Consider the following 21,338-nt stretch of genomic DNA (forward strand, 5'->3'; position numbering starts at 1 on the left):
TTGTTTTGTGTGAGGAGGAGCTTTTAAAATAAGGAAATGTGAAACTACCAGGGGCTACTGTATAGTCCAGGGAACTAGATTCAGTGTTCTGTGATACGTCATAGGGCTTCCCAGGTGGTAAAGAACCCGCATGTCAATGCAGGAGACACAGGTTTGATCCCTGGGCCAAGAAGATACCCTGGAGGAGATTATGGCAACCCACTTCAGTATTCTTGCTTGGAAAATTCTCTGGACAGAGGAACCTGGCGGGCTGTAGTCCATGGGGGTCTCCAAGAGTCAGACACAACCAAAGCGACTTAGCATGCACGATGGGTCATAATGGAAAAGAATATAAAAGAATGTATACAATACATAACCGAATCACTTTTGCTGTACAGCAGTAACTAATGTAACTGCTGTGTAAATCAGCTATACATTAAAAAAAAAAAAAGGATACAATGAGGAAAAGTGCCCTAAGCTCTTGTATATAGACTCAAAAGATGTATGATCACACAGTTTTTTAAGCTTTTTTTTTTTAAGGACGTCAACTCAAAGCAGGAATGAAGTATGGGCCTGGGCCAGCAGGAGAGACCCCTCTTGGCTATAGCCCTGCCGCCCAGGGTCGGGGCAGCTGACCCTTCCTCTCCCTGCAGGTGGCGCTGCTGCCGGATGGGAGTGCCTGGGCGCGTCTGTGTTGCACGAGGTCCGCACATGCACCATGTCATCATGCATCTCTAGCCAGCCCAGCAGCGACCGGGCCGCCCCCCAGGATGAGCTGGGGGGCGGGGGCGGCAGCAGCAGCAGCGAAGGCCAGAAGCCCTGTGAGGCTCTGAGGGGCCTCTCCTCCCTGAGCATTCGCCTGGGCATGGAGTCGTTCATCGTGGTCACTGAGTGCGAGCCGGTCTGCGCTGTGGACCACGGCCTGACCCGGGACCGGCCCCTGGAGGCCCATGGCGGAGAGATCACCCTTGACGCCTCGGGGTCTCAGGCCCGGCCCCACCTCTCTGGTCGCAAGCTCTCTCTGCAGGAGCGGTCCCTGCTGGATGCCAACGGGCGCTGCGTCTATCCGGCGCTGCCCCACTCGCCAGTGGGCTCCCCGCAGTCCTCGCCACGGCTGCCCCGGCGGCCCACGGTGGAGTCGCACCACGTCTCCATCACTGGGATGCAGGTGCGTGAGCGGCGGCCCCTGGTGCCCTACCCTGCACCCAGAATGTCTCTACCTTGGGCTGGGGTCCCCCGGAAGGATCCCGGTGCAACCAGTTGACTGGAAAGGCTACCCTAGGAAATCCAGAGAGATGTCAATAAAACATACATGATGGAGCCAGTTATCACTGTGGACAACTGGGACCCCCCTGCTCTGGGCAGCCCTGTGGGACAGTGTAGGACATGAGCCCCAGACTTATTCCACCTGAGGGCGAGGGAGCTGGGCCTTTTACACCAGCTGCTGGCAGTCCCTGGACCCAGAGCATCTTCCGGTCAGAGAGAGCCTCTAGCAAAGAGACCCTCACGATGGCAGTTAGAAGTTGTGCCAGGGACTCTGAAATGGGGCTGACAGGTCAATGAGAGTCCTCAGCACTGTAAGTGCACTTCTCCCATGATTTTTACTATAAACTTCTGGGAGGTAGGTTGAAACTCAGATCCCCAGCTGGTTCACAGGGCCTGATCCACCCCTACCCCACCTCCTACCTTTGTACTGCCAACTCAGGGCTCCAACCTTACCCACTTCTTTGTCTTCCTCAGATGTCCAAGCTCATTCGCTCCCTTAGGCCTTTACCTTCTTGTGCCCTCTGTTTGAAACCCCTCCCTCCTGCAGATCTCTTCAAGGCCATCTCCATCTGGCTTCCAAATCTCAACTCAGATGTCACCTCCTTGGAAAGGCCTCTCAGACACCCCTTCTAAGCATCCTTCAGCCCCTCTCTGGCCTGTTGACTGTCCTTCATAATACTTGTCACCATCTGATTATCTGTGTCTGTTAAGTTGTTTATTGCTGTCCCCCTGCCGCCCCCAGCTAGGATGTTAGGAACAGTCCTGTTCACCACAGGGTCCCTAGCACCTGGCATAGTGCCTGGTGCATGGTGGCTCAAATTCCTTGTTGAAGGAAGGAATAAATTTGACTGGGAGAAGGCTGGAAATCCAGAATGACATTCTAAAGGAGTTGATATTTAACTACCTTCTGAGGGCTAGGTATAATTTTCTCAGTTGGAGATGGGTACACACTGAGAGTTCACTGCAGGGGAGTGAGCACAGCATGAGCAAAGACCCCCAAGGGAGAAAGCCATTTTAAAATTGTTATTGTTTGTTTCATTTCCTAGTTTATTAACTAGCCACAGGCCACCTAGGTGACAGAGGTAGTCTCATTCCTCTAATATCTTAGTTTTAAAAGTATGATTACCATACTCCAGCTAAGTACCAGCTATGTACACCAACATATTTCTTTTCCATAGAATTCAGGATAGGTTAGGGATTCAGTTAGCGAGAGTGTGGGGCCCCAAAGGGGAACACTGTGGCAACAAGGCTGGAGGGAGAATTTCCGTTTATATCAGCTTAGAGAAACAAATCTCCCAACAACAGTGGCTTTAACACAATAAGGCTTATTTATCATGTAAAATAAATGCATAGGGTTAGGCACTGGGTATTGGTGAGATGGTTCTGTTGTTGCTTTGGTCCTTAAAACCTCATGATGTCAAAATGGCTGTTGTGGCTCAAGCCTTCACAGCTCCATTCCAGGCAAGAAGAATGAACAGGGAAGGAAAGCAAAAGCTGTGTGCCTCCTGAGTCAGTCCTCTTTCCTGGAAACTCTACCCAGCAATTTCTACCTGTCTCACATTAGCCAGAACATAGTGACATGGCCACCTTAGGTGTAAGAGAAGCTGGAAAATTGCAGTTTTCCAGCGTGGACTGTTGCCACCCAGTGTTCCAGTTATAAGGAAGAAAGGAGAGACTGGTATTTGGTGGGCAACTAGTCATCTCTGCCAAGGTCAGAGCTTTCGAGGGTCTGAAGGCTAGACCATGAAGTCAGGACTTGACCCTGGAAACAGCAGAGAGCTGGGCTGATGTGGTCAGAGTGGATTCTTGAAGATGAATTCAGCAGTATGTGGGGGTTGGATTCGAAGGCAGTGAGACCCCCTAAGACAGTTCTGCAGGGCCCCACCTCTGCCTGTCACATCCCTTCAGGACTCGGGGGAATGAAACAGTACTGGAGAGAAACATGAAACAAACTAAAAAGCCCAGCAGTGAGGGGAGAGCTCTGTGGGCCTGACCTGGCCAGGTCAAAGATACCGATCTGAGTGGAACTACCTCCAGTCAAAGGGAGTTGAGAACTGATTTAGTGTGACACTGTTTAGGCCTCCCCTAACCTCATCCCAAAACAGTGCTCTGTATTTTCTGCAGGTGCATGTATGCGTGCATGTACACAGAAAAAGACCTGGAAGTTTATACATCAAACTGATATCAAGGTTCGGGGAGAGGGATAGAACTGGGGCTTGGGAGGGGGTTCCAGGGAAAGTTGGGGTTCTCTGAAACACTTGATGGTTTGCTTTCTATCATGCTTCTCTTCCCAGTTTCCTATATCACTTAACATTTCCCCCTAACTCTATTGAGGTATAATTGAAGTGAGATAAACTGCACATATTTCAAATGTGCAGTATGGTCAGTTCTGATGTATGTATACATCTGTAAAACCATCACCCCTATCAAGATCCCAGGCCTTTCCAGCACATCCAGCAATGCATCCCTCCCCCACTTCCCCTTTCCCAGGTACTTGCTGACTTGTTTTTGATCACTATAGATTAGCTTTCAAATTCTGGAATTTTATATATGTGGAATCATTTAGTATGTACTTTTTTTTTTGCTTAGCTTCTTTCACGGTATAGTGATTTTTGTGATTTATCCATGTTTTTGCACATATCAGTAGTTCATTTCTTTTTATTGCTAAATAGTATTGGACTGTACGGATATACCATGGCTTATCCACTTACCTGTTGATGGGCATTTGGATGGTTTCCAGCTTTTGATTACTACAAATAAAGCTGTTGTGAACATTTGTATACCCGTCTCTACATAGACACGGGTTTTCCTTTTCTTTCTTTAGAGTGAGAACCTGGATGTAGAGTGACTGGGTCATATGGGAAATGCCTGTTGAGAAGTTTTGCCAAACTGTTTTCCAAAGAGGCTGTACTTTTTAAATTCCCACCAGCAGCCTCTGAAAGTTTCATTTGCCCTACATTCTAACAATACTTGGTTTGGTTAGTCTGTTTCACTTTAGCCAATTTGGTGAATGTGGTTTTAATTTGCATTTCCCCAATGAGTAATGATGCTGAGCATCTTTTCATGTGCTTATTGATCATTTGTGTATCTTCATTAGAGAAATATCAAATCTTTAGCCAATTTTTTTTTAACTGATGAGTTATAGGAGTTCTTTATATATTCTGATTACCAGTCCTTTGACTATGTATTGCAATTTGTTTCTCTCAGTCTGTGGCTTGCCTTTTGTTTTCTTAGTAGTGTTTCAAAGAGCAAAAGTCTTAACTTTGCTTGAAATCCAATTTATCATTTGTTTCCTTTTATATTTTGCACTTCTTGTACAAAAGAGACCCTTTCAGAAACTGTTAAGAAACCTTTCTCCGCCCTAAGGCCATTCAGATGTTCTCTTCTTGTATCATTTTGCCTTTTTTTTTTACAGAATAGCAGTCATGGATTATTGTTTAATTTTACCTTAACTTTTAAAAAATAAGTAAATAAAATGAACGTTTGAAAAGTGGGAAGAACCTTTAAAATGGGTATTAAAAGAGTACATACTATATGATTACAGTCTCACAGTGTAAAAAAATTGTGCTGGTGGAGACTTCTCTGGAGGTTCAGTGGTTAAGACTCCATACTTCCATCGGGCACAAGTTCAGTCCCTGGTTGGGGAACTAAGCGCCCACGTGCTTTGTGGCATGGACAAAACAAAAACAACTGTGGTACTAGAAGTCAGGATAATGGTCACCCTGGACAGGGGCCAGCATATGGGAGCTGCTTCTGGGGAGCTAGGAATGTTCCCTTTCTTGACTTGGATTCTGGTTAAGGCGTTTGTTTGTGAAAAATGTATCTTGCTACAAATTTACAATTCATATTCTGTGCGTTTCTACTTACTTTCCAGGATTGTGTACAGCTGAATCAGTACACACTGAAGGATGAGATTGGAAAGGTAACTATCCCAGGAGACAGGCTGGTTTTCCGTACCTACCAAGGATGTCTTGGATACTGTGGCTCTACCCGACTAGAGCTGGGAGTGAGTGAGGAATCCTTGGAGAACAGGCTAGGAGGGGGAGGGTTTTGTTATTAATGGCCCGTCTGTTTTGCTTTATTTTGTTTTGTTTTTACATCAGCCTGTGTTTCTACAAAAGCTCACAAAGCTTCCAGAGTAATTCTGTATCACCAACACTGGTGTTGGTTTTTTTTCCTTCTTAAGGTATTCTCATATCTGTTTTTGCTTTTACATCAGTATCAAAAGTATCAAATGGACAGTATCGATGGACAGTATCAAAATTCAAAAACTCAAATGTCAATAGAGAGCAAGTGAGTAATATATGTGAAAAAAACATGCTAGGTATAATACAATAGGGAGTGGTGAGGACTGTGGCAAACTGTTAACACATGGAAATGATTATGACTCCATATCCACATCAGAATCTGGGTTTTTATATCTGAACTGTTTTAAATGTTGGCCATTAATTCAAACATTCTAAAAACCGGAGATCCAACACAATACAGGGCAGGTTTTGCCAATAGGCTACCACTTTGTCACCTCTGTATTAGGGTCCTTATTTTGTGGATCATAATTTCTGGATACTGTGTCACGGGCATCTCCCTTTCTCCAGGGCTCGTATGGCGTGGTCAAGTTGGCCTACAATGAAAATGACAATACCTACTACGTGAGTACCCACATCCTCCTCCCTGCCCTCCTCCTTGTCCAGAGAAAAGGCCTTCTATCCAGAACTTGGTTTCCTGGAAGGTTTTCTTAGCTGTTGTCTCATTTTATTTTTAGGTCACGTTTATTTTATGCATTAGGAAGGAAGTGGGGAAGTGGGGAGGTGAAGCGATTGGCCCAGGAAGATTGAGTGAATAAATTCAGCAAATATCTCATATCCTTTCTCTGGGCTGCCCTTTCTACATCCTCCATAGCACCAAGAACTAAGTGGTCATAAGATAAATTGCCCTTGTTTCTGGGGCTTTGGAATCGGTCCAGTATGGGTTCATATCCTGACTCTCCCATGTGCCAGTTGTGTGTCCTTGGGCAAATGACCTAAATGCTGAACATCAGTTTCTCCACATGTGAAATATCCCTTGCCTATCATGCCAGCTCACTCATGTCTTGATTTAGTGGTAGCCAGTCCCAGGGCTTGTGGTCTCCCAGATGGGAGAGCCGATCTGGAACCTTAGAAGTACCTTCTAGGCTGGAGGGACCCCGAACGTCCAGCCTCCACATAACCCGTGGAGTTGACCCATTCCAATGGCAAGGTGCTCACTACGTGGTCCCAAGGCTGCTGGTGCGCCAAGAGCTTGGGCAGGCTCAGGAGTGGAAGGAACTCTCCCTCCATCCTCCTCTCCATTTTAATCAGGATGCGGGGTCTTTTCTCCCACAGGCAATGAAGGTGCTGTCCAAAAAGAAACTGATCCGACAGGCGGGCTTTCCACGTGAGTTTGCCGGGCCTTTTTTTTTAGTTGCAGAGGCTGGGGCAAGACAGGGAAGACTCACTGTATGGTGTCCCCTGCAGAGTGTGACCTGGGTGGATTCCCCAAAGATAGTGCTGGGCCTCTGGCTGAGGTTTTTAAAAATTCATTTTCTTGTAAAAATATTTATGAAAGGAATATAGGTATCAAGTAAAAAAAAAAAAAATCTGTTAGAGGAAAACAGTCTGGTGGTTCCTCAGAAAGTTAAATGCACTATTACCATATGACCCAACAATTCTACTCTTGGGCATATGTACCCAAGAGAACTGAAAACACGGTCACACAAACTCATACATGAAGGCTCGTAGCAGCATGATTCAAAATAGCCAAAATGTAGAAGCAATCCTAAATGTCTGTCAGCGGATGAATGAGTAAACAAAAGGTGGTCTGTCTAGCCAATGGAGTATTACTCAGCCATAAAAAGGGATGAAATTCTGATATATACCTCAACACAGATAACTTTGAAAACATACTAAATGAAAGAAGCCGGACACAAAAGGCCATATATTGTATGATTCCACTTACATGAAATGTCCAGAATAGGTAAATCCAGAGACAGAAAGCAAATTAGTGATTCCTAGAACCTGGGGTTAAGAGGGAGTTGGGTATGACTGATGATAGATAAGGGTTTTTTTTTTTTTTTTTGAGGGGGTCCGTTGGAAATGTTTAGGACTTAGTGGTGATGGCTGCAGAACCTTGTGAATGTACTAAAAAGCATTGCATTACACATTTTAAAATGCTCAATTTACAAAATTTAATTACCATAAGGTATTTCAGTTATATCTACAACATGCAAAAGAATAGAAGGATGTATAATGGAGGTCACAGATTTCTTGCTGTACTCCTCCGTCTCTCTATAGGCACCCCACCCACCACTTTTAGCTCTTTCAGGAGCTGGTAATTACTGCATGTGATCGGGTGTAGGTGAGCATATCAGAGGCGGCTCCAGCATAAGCTCCCTGCCAGTGGAGCTGAGCAAAATGTCCGCTTGAGCCAAAAAGAGAAAATATATAAATGTAAATCCCCCAACCCCACCCTGTCACTACCAGCACCCTGATCCTGCTTACCTGAACTCTGAGCCAGACAATATCCTTATGTCATTATTTCTTGATTTATTAATTTCTGACATTTACTTCTGACTTCCTCTAGGACAGCTTAAACCAGTCCTTTCTCATCCCTTTCCCCAGCTGGGCAATGAGGTGATTCCAGGATGTTCAGCTCCCTTGTCACTACCATTGTCACTTTCCTTCTTGTTCCAGCAGGTGCAGCAGGTTTCTTTCCTTTGAACTTGCCTTTCCTCAGTCCACATCCCACTTCTGATACCTGCACCTCGGCTTTTACTTTCCAAGGCTGACACATCTACATTCCGTTCTGTTAGTCACATTTAGATCCTTACTTACATGTAATAGGGCTTCCCTGGTAGCTCAGCTGGTAAAGGATCCACCTGCAATGTGGGAGACCTGGGTTCGATCCCTGGGTTGGGAAGATCCCCTGAAAAAGAGAAGGGTTACCCACTCTGGTATTTTGGCCTGGAGAATTCCATGGACTGTATAGTCCATGGGGTCACAATGAGTTGGACAACTGAGCAACTTTCACTTTCACTTTTCACTTACATGTAATATGCAGTGTAAGTGTTTTCACTGTGGACCTTTCCATCATTGTGACCTTCTGACTGTCAGTCACTACTGGGCCAAGCAAGTTCGTTTTTTTCCTCTCATCAGTTCTTACTTCTTTTCCTATCCCTGACTTTTTTTATCGCCTATATTTCCACATGAGTTGTGGAGGCAAGGAATAATATTTTTGTCCCTCTTACGGAGTGGGAATACCGAGCCCCAGAGAGGGAATGTTGAGATTGCTCCACTAGACCCCAGACTTCTTTTCCTTGTACCTCAGTGAACTTTTGATGCTCACTGTGACCCGGAGCATGGCGCAGGAAGAAGAGAATTAACAGAAGGCTGGGCAAGGGGACTGGGTCTCCAGCCTCATTAGTTTCCAGCATCAGAGAAGACAGATGAAAAGAAGGCTGATTAAAGCCCCTGGTGGCATCAGCCACTCCAGTCTTTCTGAGACACCACCCCCCATAAATTGTCCTGCTTACAGTCCCCCTCTGCAGAGGAGAGTCTCTTTGTCTTGACTCTGGGATGGTTCATGTTTCCTCCAGGTCGCCCCCCTCCCCGAGGTACCCGACCAGCCCCTGGGGGCTGCATCCAGCCTAGGGGCCCAATTGAGCAGGTGTACCAGGAAATTGCCATCCTCAAGAAGCTGGACCACCCCAACGTAGTGAAGCTGGTGGAGGTGAGATGAGGGGGACACGGAGGAGGGAGGATGAATGGGGATGATCCAGCCTTGGCTCTGTGATTACCAAAATGCGACACCACTGGTTCCGGGGTAGAGCCACGTCACATCCAGCACTGTTACAGGGCTGAGTGGTGGTTACTTCTCCAGGCTCCTTCACCCCGTCATTGCATGTAATCCTCGCCCCGTGCTTAGACTGTTTATTACTCCCATTTTACAGATGAAGGAATTGAGGCTCAGAGGAGTACTGAGGCTTGCCCTTTACCTGTTTGTCTTTTTGGAGCTGGTTCTTTTTTTTTTCTGGAGCTGGTTCTTTTTCTACTACACAAATGTGTATAGTTGTAGCATAAAAGCAGCCATTTGCCTGTAAACAAATGCGCCTGGCTATGTTTTGATAAAACTTTACTTATAAAACTGTTCTATATCAGCATTTCTCATGCTTTTTGGTCTCCAGACCCTCTTATGCTCTTTTTTTGAAGCATTTTTTTAAAAATTTATTTTTAGTTGGAAGATAGTTGCTTTAGTCAATGAGGTCACAAAGAGTCGAACATGACTGAGCGACCGAACTGAATTGCTTTACAATGTTGTATTGGCTTCTGCCATACAACAATGTGAATCAACCATGAATATACATAAAGTCCCTGCCCTCTTGAACCTCCCTCCCACCCCATGCTCTTAAAAATAATTGAAGATTGTAAAAACCTTTTGCTTATGGGGGTTATATTTATCACATTAGGATTTAAAATAGAGAAGCTAAAAATTATTTTTTAATTCATTTAAAATCAACAATAATCCTATACATTAATGTGATTTTTTAAAAAAGAAAAATAACAGAATTCTATAGATAGGCAAGTGCCTGGGTCTGACTTTTCCTGGAAGGGCAGGGCTTAGGGGTTCCAGGCTGGCTGTCCTGGGCCTCTGCCTCGGGTGCGTCCCTTTCTCAGGGTTCTTGTCCTGTGACTCTTGGCTGACTGGGGAAGTTGAGTATGATGTGTCAAGAGGTGGGAGGATCAGTCTAGCCCAGGAGCCTGCCTTTGTTTCTTCCCAAAAGAAGAGATGGCAGTTGCAGGCCATCTCCATCTGTCACAACAACTCACAATTTCAACCCATGGATGCTTGAGTTGCCGTCCTAGAGAAAACCCAAGGGCGCTTGGTTGGGGTGTGTGTCGGGTCCTGGCGGGATCTCCCTTCTCCTTCATGCCTTGTGGTGTGTGGGCTCCCAACAAGACCCTTTGACAGCTTGCCTGTTCATTCACTCGTCAGACATTCCCTGAGCATCTACTAGGTCCCTAGTCGTGTACAGGGCACCATGGAGGCAGCCGAGGTGGATGCAACCTGGTGCCTGCTCTTTGAAGAGAGGAAGATAGAAATTGTGATAAGGTGAAAACAGGAAGGCTGTGAAAGAGAGAAAGAAGGCACTGCAGCAGTTCCAGGCAAGAGGACATCATTTCCTGCTGGGGCAGGGGGATGGGGAGAGAATTTGAATTTTGACAATTCTGACAGCTGATCCATTGTCTCCTAGGAGACAAGTGGGTTTCTTATTCAAGCTGAGACATTTTCCAGGGGAGGAATCTGCCCCCTCCCTTATGTAACCTCCTTTCTGGGTGCTTTGGACCCTTGAAGATTGGGCTAGAAAGCGCTTATTTTCCAGATGGCCGTTTGGATCACACATTCCTGTGCCCTTCATCTTAACTGGGAAAAACAGTGGAAAGCACAGCCCTCCCGTTGGCAAGTGCAGTCATGTGGATGCTGCTTCCTCTCTGCTCATGTCTTTTCTCTCTCTTCCTCTCCCCTGCTTCTCATCTCCGGCCTGTTCCACGTGGCTGTGCCAACAGGTCTTGGATGACCCCAATGAGGACCATCTGTACATGGGTAAGAGAGCCCTTGCCTTCTGCCACCCTTGCTCATGCAGCTACACCTGCCCAAAGCCCAGGGGAACTCTCCATCCGGCCCCTGCGCCTGGCATCTCCCACCCTTTCCTGCTCCAGCGGGGCCCCACACAGAAGGCTGTACCCGAGGTTTAAAGCAGGAGGTGGAGAGGAGTTCTTGCTGGGACTTTATCTGGGTGTCCTGTTCATCCGTCTTCTGATATCTGTTGAGTGCCTACTGTGTGCTGGGTACTGTTCTAGGCACTAAGGATGCAATGATGAGTAAGAAAGATGAAGCTGGTGTTCTGATTAGGGGAAACAGCCAGTCACCAACTATAGTTGGCCTTCTGTGTCTGCAGGTTCTGCAACTGCAGATTCAACCACCTGTGGATCAAAAATATTACAAAGAAAAAATTCCAGAATGTTCCCAAAAGTAAAACTTGAATTTGGCATGCACTGGCAACTATTTATATAGCATTTACATTGTATTAATGTAAAGGTATTACATTGTATTAGGTATTATATTGTATAAGTATTAGGTATATTGTATATTGTATTAGGTATATTACATTGTATTAGGTATTATAAAGTAATCCAGAGATCATTTAAAGTATAGGGGAGGATGTGTGTAGGTTATATGCAACTACTACACCATTTAAGGGACTTGAGCAGCTGTGGATTTTGGTATCTACAGGGTTCCTAGAACCAATTCCCTGTGAATACCTAGGGATAACTGTAAATAAAGCAGATGATCAACTTCAGACTGATGCTCTGAAGAAGATTAAACAGGATGATGTGAGAGAGAGATGGAGGGGCCACTGCAGATAGGAGGTGAGCATTTAGCACCTGAATGTCGAGGACTCAGCCCTGTTAAATCTGGAGAAGAGCATTCCAGGTAGAGGAAATAGCAGGTCAAAGGCCCCAGGGCTGGTGAGAGCTTAGAGTTTAAAAAATGTGGCTGCAGGAGAGAAAACCATGTAGGGAGGGAAAGTGAGGATGGAGGGCCTGGGGTGGGGGTGGGTGGCCCTGGTGGGGCATTTGGAGCCTTGAGGGCCTGTTGAAGGGTCCTGCACACAGACCTAGAAGGACTCAGGTATGTCCTCAGAGACCTTATTTTAAAAAATGATAGGGATACAGGACAGCGCTCAGTTCTCAGTATAAGCACTGATGAGGGAGGGAAGAGCAGGACTAATGCAAAGCTGGACAGCAGACTATCAGGCCCAGGAAGGCATGATCAGCAGGTCACATGTCCCGGTGATGTGTGGCTGGGGGAGGCATTCAGACAAGCTTGTGTATTTCGAGTGGGTACAGATGACAGCCAGGAGGGGAATCAAGGAGATGAGTGGTGTGGGCAGGGCCAAGCCCAGCCCGGAATCCAGATGTCTGCTGGATGAGCACAGCACGATCCTTTGCTGCACAGGGAGTGATGAATCATAAAGTAATGGGTCTGGTTTGGAACTGGAGCTCAGAACTCAGTTTCCCCTAGAGTAGTTGCTATGGTTTCATTCCAAGGATGCTGTTGTTGCTTAGGATATTTTATTTCTCTTGCCCCCACACAGGTATTTTTTGTTGGTTTGTTTGTTAAATTTGGCTGTGCTGGGTCTTAGTTGTGGCATGTGGAATCTAGTTCCCTGACCATACAGTTGAATCTGGGCCCTCTGCATTGGGAGCTCAAAATCTTAGCCACTGGACTATGAGGGAAGTTCCCTCACCCAGGTTTTATTATGAAAAATGTTAAAGTTGAAAGAAGAGTACAGGGAATACCTGTTTACCTATCACCCAGATTCAACAGTTAGTAACTTTTTGTCATATTTGCTTTATCAGTTTAGCCACCCACCCATCCATTTCTCTATTTTTTTTTTTCTGAACCATCCAAAAGTAAAGTAGCAGACATCCTGACACATTAGTTCCTAACAACCTTAGCCTGCATCTCCTAGTCACTTCAGTCGTGTCTGCCCCTTTGCCACCCTATGGGCTGTAGGGGCTTCCCTGGTAGTTCAGTCGATAAAGAATCTGCCTGCAATGCAGGGGACCTGGGTTCGATCCCTGGGCTGGGAAGATCCCCTGGAGAAGGAAATGGCAACCCATTCTAGTATTCTTGCCTGGAAAATCTTAGGGACAGAGGAGTCTTGAGGGCTACGTCCATGGTGCGTTGCAAGAGTTGGACATGACTTAGTGACTAAACCATCACCACCATGGACTGTAGTCTGCCAGGCTCCTCTGTCCATGGGATTCTCCAGGCAAGAATACTTGAGTCATGCCTTCCTCCAGGGGATCTTCCCAACCCAGGGGTCAAACCCATGTCTCTTATGTCTCCTGCATTGGCAGGTGGGTTCTTTACCTCTTGCGCCACCTGGGCAGCCCTCACAATACCACAATACCACAATTGCACCTGAAAAGGTAACGCCAGTTCCTTAGGAGCATCTAGTGTGTAGGTCATCCTCAAATTTTAGAACTTTAAAACCCTTCCTTTAGAAACATTTTAGAAGTACACAATAAATACCATCAGGTATGAAAACCTAAAAAAATTGTGAAACATTCATATAAGATTATGAACATCACAGAGTCACAATTTCTCAATGTGGTACATGCACCACTTTAAATATATGAGACAGGAACTTCCCTGATGGTCCATTGGTAATGAATCTGCCTGTTGGTGCAGGGGACACAGGTTTGATCCCTGGCTCTGGGAATGTCCACATGCTGCAGGACAACTAAGCCCATGTGCCCCAACTACTGAGCTTGTGCTCTAGAGCCCGTGCTTTGTAACAAAAGAAGCCACCACAATGAGAAGCCTATGCACCGCCACGAGGAGTAGCCCCCGCTTGCTGCAATGAAGACCCAACACAGACAAAAACAAATACAATTTAAGAAGAAAGATGATTTGAAAAAAATATATGAGATCATTTTAGGTGGTATATGGACAACCATTTAAAACATTTTTTAGACTTATTTTACCATTTGTATAGGAAAAACTATAACCAGCACACTAAACTCATGATTTCATGGATTTTATTACCTGAGATAAGACTAAAAGTTTTCATACTAAATCAATTTAAAAGTGTGAAATAAATGATAGTTTACATAGTATATAGATATAGCCAGATTATAACCATGGTAGGCAAACAAGTGAAGTTTGGGGGAACACAGAAGAAAACACAAAATATAAAAGGTCATTTGGGGCCCAGAATGGCATCCCCAGCATTGTTCACTCACCTGAGGCCCCGGACCTGACTCTGAATGGCTTTGAGCTGTTTTTGAGGAGGTGGGTTGTCCATTCAACAAATGTCACAGTTTGTCAGGCCCTGATCTAGGCTCTTCAGGGAATGAAACTCAAACCCTGGCCCTCCACCCTCAGGGCATTTTAGTGCTCTGATGAGGGCAGATGGATACACTCGACCTAAGTATTAGAGGTGACAGCTGTGCTGTGTGTTTAGTTATTTAGTCATGTCCGACTCTTTGTGACCCCATGGACTATACAGTCCATGGGATTCTCCAGGCCAGAATACTGGAGTGGGTAGCCATTCCCTTCTCCAGGGGATCTTCCCAACCCAGGGATTGAACCCAGGTCTCCCACATTGCAGGCAGATTCTTTACCAGCTGAGCCACGAGGGAAGCTCGAAGGTGACAGCACCATGGACAAAAGCTAACCTGAGCAGGGTCAGGGGAATCAGGAGTTCCAGGTTGGAGGCTTGGGAAACAGTGGCTCCTGGAATGCCTCACGGAGGTGAGACCTGTGCAGGACCCTGGGAACCAGATGGCAGAGGGCATTTCACATCATTGTAAGACTGCCTTTTACTCTGAGAGAGAAGGGGGCCCTTGGAGGACTTTTTTTTTTCTTTTTAATATTTATTTATTTGGCTGTGATTGGTCTTAGTTGTGGCATGCAGGCTTCTCTAGTTGTGGTACATGAGTTTAGTTGCTTCACAGCACGTGGGATCTTAGTTCCCTGACTGGGGATTGAACCTGCATGCCCTGCATTGCAGGGCTGATTCTTAACCACTGGACTGCCAAGCATGTCCCCCTTGGAGGGTACTGAGCTGAGGAGTTGAATGAGTGTGTAAAGAACATGACTCAAGCCTCAGAGAGGATTGCCTAAGCCGTTTGGACCAGGCAGCTTCATGGACAGAGTTTTTCACTTCTTGAGGTGGCAAAGTGGGAAGGAGCCATGTGGTTTTGGTGTGTTGATTCCAGTGATTTTGAAACAATCCCAATACTTTATTTTTTCGTTTCCAGCCAAAGCTGTATGTGGCTAGGACAGAATAGGCAGCGTGTGAAGCCAGTTAGCAGATATCGGCAAGGGTTCTGCACCTGCAGGCCTGACTCTCAAAGGGTAGAGGACATGATCAGTATTTCTCGGGGTTAAAAACTTCCCACCTGCCACTCAGGCCCAGGAGGGGTTAAACTGTGAGCGACTTGAAAATACACCTGTTTCAACAGGCCAGCTTCCCTCATGCCAACTGAGTTTTGGCGCTTGGGAGGAAACATTGAAATTCATGAAGCAGCTCTTGAAAGTTAAGTTTACAAGGTGGGAAAGCAGGAGCTGAGGAGCCCAGCGCTCCTCTTGGTGGGAGCCTTACCTTCAGAGCCATTGCCTTTGCTTCTAACCACAGCCTGAAGCCACAGCAGATTTGCCCTAACTCGGGTTTGGCCATTGCTGGTTGATGAACCTGAAAACAGGGTGCGGCCCTGGGGGAGTTAAGTTCCTTTTCTGATCTGAACCTTTAAGCCTTCTTTTTGTCTGAGGAGCTGGTTGTTTCCCCTTGGCCATCTCAGCCTTTGGACAGCTTTGAAACACTTTTCTTCCATAAGAAGCTCCAGTGTGTGCTTCTAGAAAACAGAAAACTCCAAAATCATTCTGCATGGGACTTTGAAATCCACTGTCCTGTTTTTTTTCATTTCCTAAAGTACTGCTTCATAGTCCCAGTTTTATCTGTTCAAGCAGAACAAAATTAAAATAACTATGCCACGTGACCTGGCAATTCCGCTCCTAGGTACCCCCAAAGAATTGAAAACAGCCATACATAAACACTTGTGCAGGAATTCTTGTGTATGAATGTTCATAGCAGCATTATTCATAATAGCCAAAATGTGGAAATAACCCAAATGTTCATCAGCTGATGAATAGGTAAACAAAATGTAGCATATCCATACTATGGAATATTATACAGCCATTAAAAGGGAGAAAGTACTGATACATGCTACAATGTGGATGAATTCTGAAAACATGCTAAGTGAAAAAGCATGTTACCAGGGGTCACATATTGTATGAGTCAATATATATGACATGTCCAGAATAGGCAAATCTATAGAAACAGAAAGCACATTAGTGGTTGCCAGGGGCTGTGGGAAGGGGTGTGGGGAGCGACTACTAATGGGCACAGGGTTTCTTTTTAGGGGACTGAAAATGTGCTGGAATTAGAGGCGATGCTTGCCCTGGAGGCAGTGGACTGCTGGATACCACTAAATCATGCACTTTGGAATAGTTGTATATTCTGAAATTTCACCTCAACTTTTAGAAATGCAAAAAATACCGCCCCTCTCCAACAACAAAAACCCTGTGCATTCCCTAAACGTAGTGTATCTAATACTTGATGGTGGGGTAGGGGATCCCACATACACAGGGCTGTGAGGAAGCTAGCAGGTAGTGAGTCAAGAAAGGCCCTGTTGAGGAGGAACAGAATCAGCTGGCCTTTGAGGTGGCAGGGAGATCACCCTCCCCACCTCTAGCTCCAAGTCTTGATTTGATTTGAAGTCACTGGTTGGAGCGCAAGCTGACACAGAGTGCTAAAGAGCTGGAACAACATTATCCGACAATTCTTGGTTTACGTAGCCTGACACAGCCTAGCAGCTTGGAAAATGTGAGAGGGGTCATTGAAATTTGTTCTTGCTGTTTCTTGAACTGAAACTTTGCTAGGGTTCAGTAGACCCCTAGGGCTGCTGCTTTTGTGTCCACGTAAATCCACATTAGACCTGTTCTTTGGCAGGTCTTTGGCTCAGGACGTGGATGAGTGACAGGACATGGTTTAGCATCAGTCGTATCCCTGGGACTCCCCTCCCACCCCCTCCCACCTAGGTATGAGAAGACAATGAAAGAGGCTGTCCCCACCTGTTTCCAGTCTCCCTGCTTTGTCTCCTCTGGCAGAGGGTCCTCAGCTGTTTTGAGGACCAGATGTATAGCCAGCCTGGGGTCCCAGGGACACCAGAAATCTCTGACCCCTAGCTTCCTGATGGGAACTTAGAAAAGCAGAACCTTCTGTGGTTTTGGTTCAGTGGACTGTTCCCCTCCCCAGCCCCCATGTTAGTTTCAGTGCTTCTCAGTGTTTCTAGGGGTGGTTGGGAGCTGGGAGGAGGGGAGGAAGATGGATTTCCATTTTTCCAGTGTAACCATTCACCCCCTTCTCTATCCTACAGTGTTTGAACTGGTCAACCAAGGGTGAGTGTCCCCATTCCCAGCAGGTATGAGGCCCAAAGCTTCTTGAGCTGCAAAGCTGAATGAGGTGGTGGGAGGAGGCAAAGGCTGGCGTCTCTGGTTTGCTTTTCATGTGTGTGTCGACCTTTCAGGCCTGTGATGGAAGTGCCCACCCTCAAACCACTCTCTGAAGACCAGGCCCGTTTCTACTTCCAGGATCTAATCAAAGGCATCGAGTACTGTAAGCGGGGCTCACAGGAGGACTCTCACCCAGGGGGTGGTTAGTGTTCCCAGATAGATGGATGGAAAGTAGAAGGTTTCTTACTTCCCTCCTGAAGCACAGGGAGGTGGGCAGGAAACAGAGCTGCCTGAGCTATGGCGACACCCGCTCCAAGCAGAAACCCTTCTTCTGGCCACACAGAAAAACTAAGAGCAATAGTGTTAGTGACTGTTTATCCAGTTCTTTCTACCAGGCACTGTTAATTTCCTAGCATCACCCTTTATTCCCAGGAACCCTGGGATCCTGTTAACCTCTGGGAACCTTAGTTCCTCATCTGTAAAATGGGAATAAAATATCTCTCACAAGGTCTGAAATCAGCCAGGACATCAGTGTTCTGATTGGCAGGGTGTCCTTTCTGCTACTGGTTGTTAAACATTTTGACTCATACCCTTTGCCTGTTATTACACAGGATTGTTGTGACACTGAAATGGGGTGAATGGGAAGCACTTAACACTTAGCATTCAGTAAAAGCAGCTGCTGCTCCTATTACCAGTATCATCATCATCATCATCACCACCCCGGAAACACAGTTGGGTCTTCCAGATTGTAGGATTGTCCTTGCCCATGGGCGGACACCCAGGCAGGAACCGTTAGCCAAGTCCCAATCCTGCTGTGTTTCACACTTCAAATCATACCTGTTCCAGTCATTGTTGGTTTGGTGAACAGGTTGTGAGGTGGCGTTAATAAATGAAAACATGCTTGACTGTCACAAGTTTTAAGGCTTCTAGCTGGGAGCCAAGCTCAGCAAAAGCTCTCCATGCACACATGACTTAGACTGTGGCAGGTGGTTACCAATTACTATTGGCAGTCAGTATTTCACTCCTCACTTTGGAGGATGGGCCAGCTTCCTTAGAGACATTCCCCTTAACTCTTAGAGCTGAGAGTGTTTCACAGGTTTGGGAGGGGAAGGCTGGGAAGGGCCTGGGACCCTGGAAGAACAGAGGGCCTCCTGCCTGTGTCTCTGGGCTGTGTGGGCCACATGGAGCTCCTCGTGTGGATTCTCTGTCCCCTCTCTCCCATCCTGCCCCCAGTACACTACCAGAAGATCATCCACCGGGACATCAAACCTTCCAACCTACTGGTGGGAGAAGATGGGCACATCAAGATCGCGGACTTTGGTGTGAGCAATGAGTTCAAGGGCAGCGATGCCCTTCTCTCTAACACTGTGGGCACCCCGGCCTTCATGGCTCCTGAGTCGCTCTCGGAAACCCGGAAGATCTTCTCTGGGAAGGTAGGTTTGGACCTGCCTGAGATATGCAATTCTGCCTGTGTTAGGGTCCTTTCAGTTGTAAGTGGCAAAAATCTAACTCACTGGTAAAGAGTGATCTGTGGGTGAGGAGTGGGGTTCAGCTCTGTTTTCCTGAATTAGTTTCCTCCCCAGGTGAACGTCATTAGCAATTCCAGGCTATTTTCTACCAGTTTACAAGCCTCAGTGGAAAGAGCATTTTTCTTTCTGTAGGACTCAAATGAAAATCCTAGGATTGGCTGTAATTGGCCCAGTGTGGCCCATCCTTGAACCAATCACTGTGCCTGACGAAGTGTTGCTCTGATTGGACAGTTCCGGGTCATGTGCCCATCCTTGAACCAATCACACTGCCTGGGGAAAGTGTTGCTTTCATTGGCCAGGCCTGAATCATGTGCTCAGTCATGTGGGGTTTGATGGGCAGGAGCAGCCCTATTCAAACTCCCATGGTCTGAGCAGTCAAAAAGAGATGCTTCCCCAAAGGAAAGCTGGAGGATTGGATCCTGGACAGGTGAAAGAAGGTTATGCCCTTTACTGCCCCTTGCCCCCTCACACTGAGCTCTCTTTTTCTTGCAGGCACTGGATGTCTGGGCCATGGGTGTGACACTGTACTGCTTTGTGTTTGGCCAGGTAAGGTGGGGTGTCCTGTGTCCTGGGTGTTGTGGGTGGCTCCCTTGGACTAATAGTTACCCTTGCAGGGAGGTAGTACTTACTCATTTAAAAGTTATTTTATTTCCACAGTTAGATCTGAATATGAAAAAGTATGCCTTCCCAAATATACATAGCTGTACATAGCAGTCATATCTGTGAAAAGACAACCTGCTAAAACGGGGTTTTGGCAGAGGCTCTAGAGGTTGTAAATACAGTTGATGAATTTAGATCAAGGACAGCAAATGTGCACCTCTTTTCACTTCTAAACAGGAGATAGGCATCACTAATCAATAACTGCAGTCTTTCTTTCTGGGCCTGGTACTGCTTTGATGTTCTTCTCAACAGTGTTCCTAGAAGCTGTTGTTAGAAGAATAGAATTGGAATGGGATTTAAAACATTTGGCATTATTGATTTAGGGAGTGCTGTTTGTCTTCATTTTGTTGTTCTTTTGTTATTTTTATATTACTCGTATTTAGGGGCTTCTATTTTTAATTCTTGGAGAAGGCAATGGCACCCCACTCCAGTATTCTTGCCTGGAAAATCCCATGGATGGAGGAGCCTGGTGGGCTGCAGTCCATGGGGTCGAGAAGAGTCAGACACGACTGAGCGATTTCCCGTTCACTTTTCACTTTCATGCATTGGAGAAGGAAAAGGCAACCCACTCTAGTGTTCTTGCCTGGAGAATCCGAGGGATGGGGGAGCCTGGTGGGCTGCTGTCTATGGGGTTGCACAGTCGGACACGACTGAAGCGACTTAGCAGCAGCAGCATTTTTAATTCTACAGTTCAGACTGATTATGTGAGCAGTAAAAATGAGAATTATTCCTTCTCCTGAGCTTATTATGCTCCTGTTGAGGAAAGCTTAAGAAACTGATCCCATGAAGAAGTAAAGGAGTTTATAATCTCCCCACAACCCAACATTTGATTAGAAAATTTTCAATCCTGTAGTCAAGTTGTAAGAATTGTACCTTCTTACGTATGCTTCAGAGTGCAGTCATTTGCCAGAGCTCACTATCTGTGGCTTTCATTTTTTTCTTTTGGGCTAATATTTACACATCAGGGAATCTACAGATGTTAAAAGTGTACTATTTACTGAGTTGTCAAATGGATGCACCTGTGCAATCCTGACATCTCAAGTTATTGTTTTTCATGGCATCATTTTCCTTGGACAGGAGTAGACAAGGTCACTTTCTGTGACCTTTTGCAGCCTTTTGAGCACCCTGCATAAAGGCTTCTTTTTCCAAAACAATCCCTGAGCTCCTCCTGGGTCAGGCCCTTCCCCCTGTGAGAAGATCGCCTTGTCACCCAGGAGGTGGTGTGTGAACAGGCTTCAGGGTACAGTCTAGGCTTAAATACCAGTTTCATGCTTCCTAGGACATGACACCTCTCTGAGCTTCTGTTTTTTCTCTTCTGTAAAATGAGAATAATATTTGCTATTTTTTGAATTATTTATTTACTCATTTTTGGCTGCCCTGGGTCTTCGTTGCTGTGCGCAGGTTTTCTCTAGTTGCGGTGAGTGGGAGCTGCGCTCTAGCTGTGTCGCGTGGGCTCAGTAGCTGCAGTGTGCCTTCTCTAGAGTGCAGGCTCAGTAGTTGGGACTCGCAGGTTTAGTTCCCCTGTGGCATGTGGGATCTTCTTGGACCAGGTATGGAACCCGGGTCTGCTGCATTAGCAGGCAGATTCTTAACCACTGGACCACCATGGAAGTCCAGTATTTACTATATTTTATGGCTTCTGAGAGGATCAGCAGAAATAATTCAAGCATTCATTAATTCACCAGGTATTTATTGAGCCCCTACTTTGTGCCAGGGATGTTCTTGGGCACTGGGTGTCAGCAGTGAGCAAGACAGACAAAAATCCATGCCTTCTTGGAGCTGACATTCCCATGCAGGAATTAA

General features: G+C 46.2%; 1 protein-coding gene across 9 annotated transcripts in view; it reads left to right on the forward strand.

Annotated features, from left to right (window-relative positions):
* The window catches only part of CAMKK2 (calcium/calmodulin dependent protein kinase kinase 2), a 52,524-nt gene that overhangs the window by 17,257 nt on the left and 13,929 nt on the right, over positions 1-21,338 (forward strand). For 8 of the 9 annotated variants that reach the window (XM_086347681.1, XM_086347684.1, XM_086347683.1 and 5 more), the window contains exons 2-11: positions 633-1,147; positions 5,120-5,167; positions 5,841-5,894; positions 6,606-6,657; positions 8,855-8,988; positions 10,824-10,860; positions 17,271-17,292; positions 17,421-17,509; positions 18,580-18,779; positions 19,368-19,421. In XM_086347681.1, coding sequence (XP_086203807.1) covers positions 698-1,147; positions 5,120-5,167; positions 5,841-5,894; positions 6,606-6,657; positions 8,855-8,988; positions 10,824-10,860; positions 17,271-17,292; positions 17,421-17,509; positions 18,580-18,779; positions 19,368-19,421 — 1,140 coding nt within the window. In that variant the 5' untranslated portion in view covers positions 633-697. Of the gene's footprint in view, positions 1-632; positions 1,148-5,119; positions 5,168-5,840; positions 5,895-6,605; positions 6,658-8,854; positions 8,989-10,823; positions 10,861-17,270; positions 17,316-17,420; positions 17,510-18,579; positions 18,780-19,367; positions 19,422-21,338 lie in introns of all 9 variants that reach the window. The other variant, XM_086347690.1, reaches the window with a different exon arrangement.

The sequence above is a fragment of the Bos grunniens genome, chromosome 17 (assembly GCF_055505025.1).
Source record: "Bos grunniens cultivar Pamir isolate PY7600 chromosome 17, Bosgru_T2T1.0, whole genome shotgun sequence".
In the NCBI taxonomy this organism is placed as follows: Eukaryota; Metazoa; Chordata; class Mammalia; order Artiodactyla; family Bovidae; genus Bos; species Bos grunniens.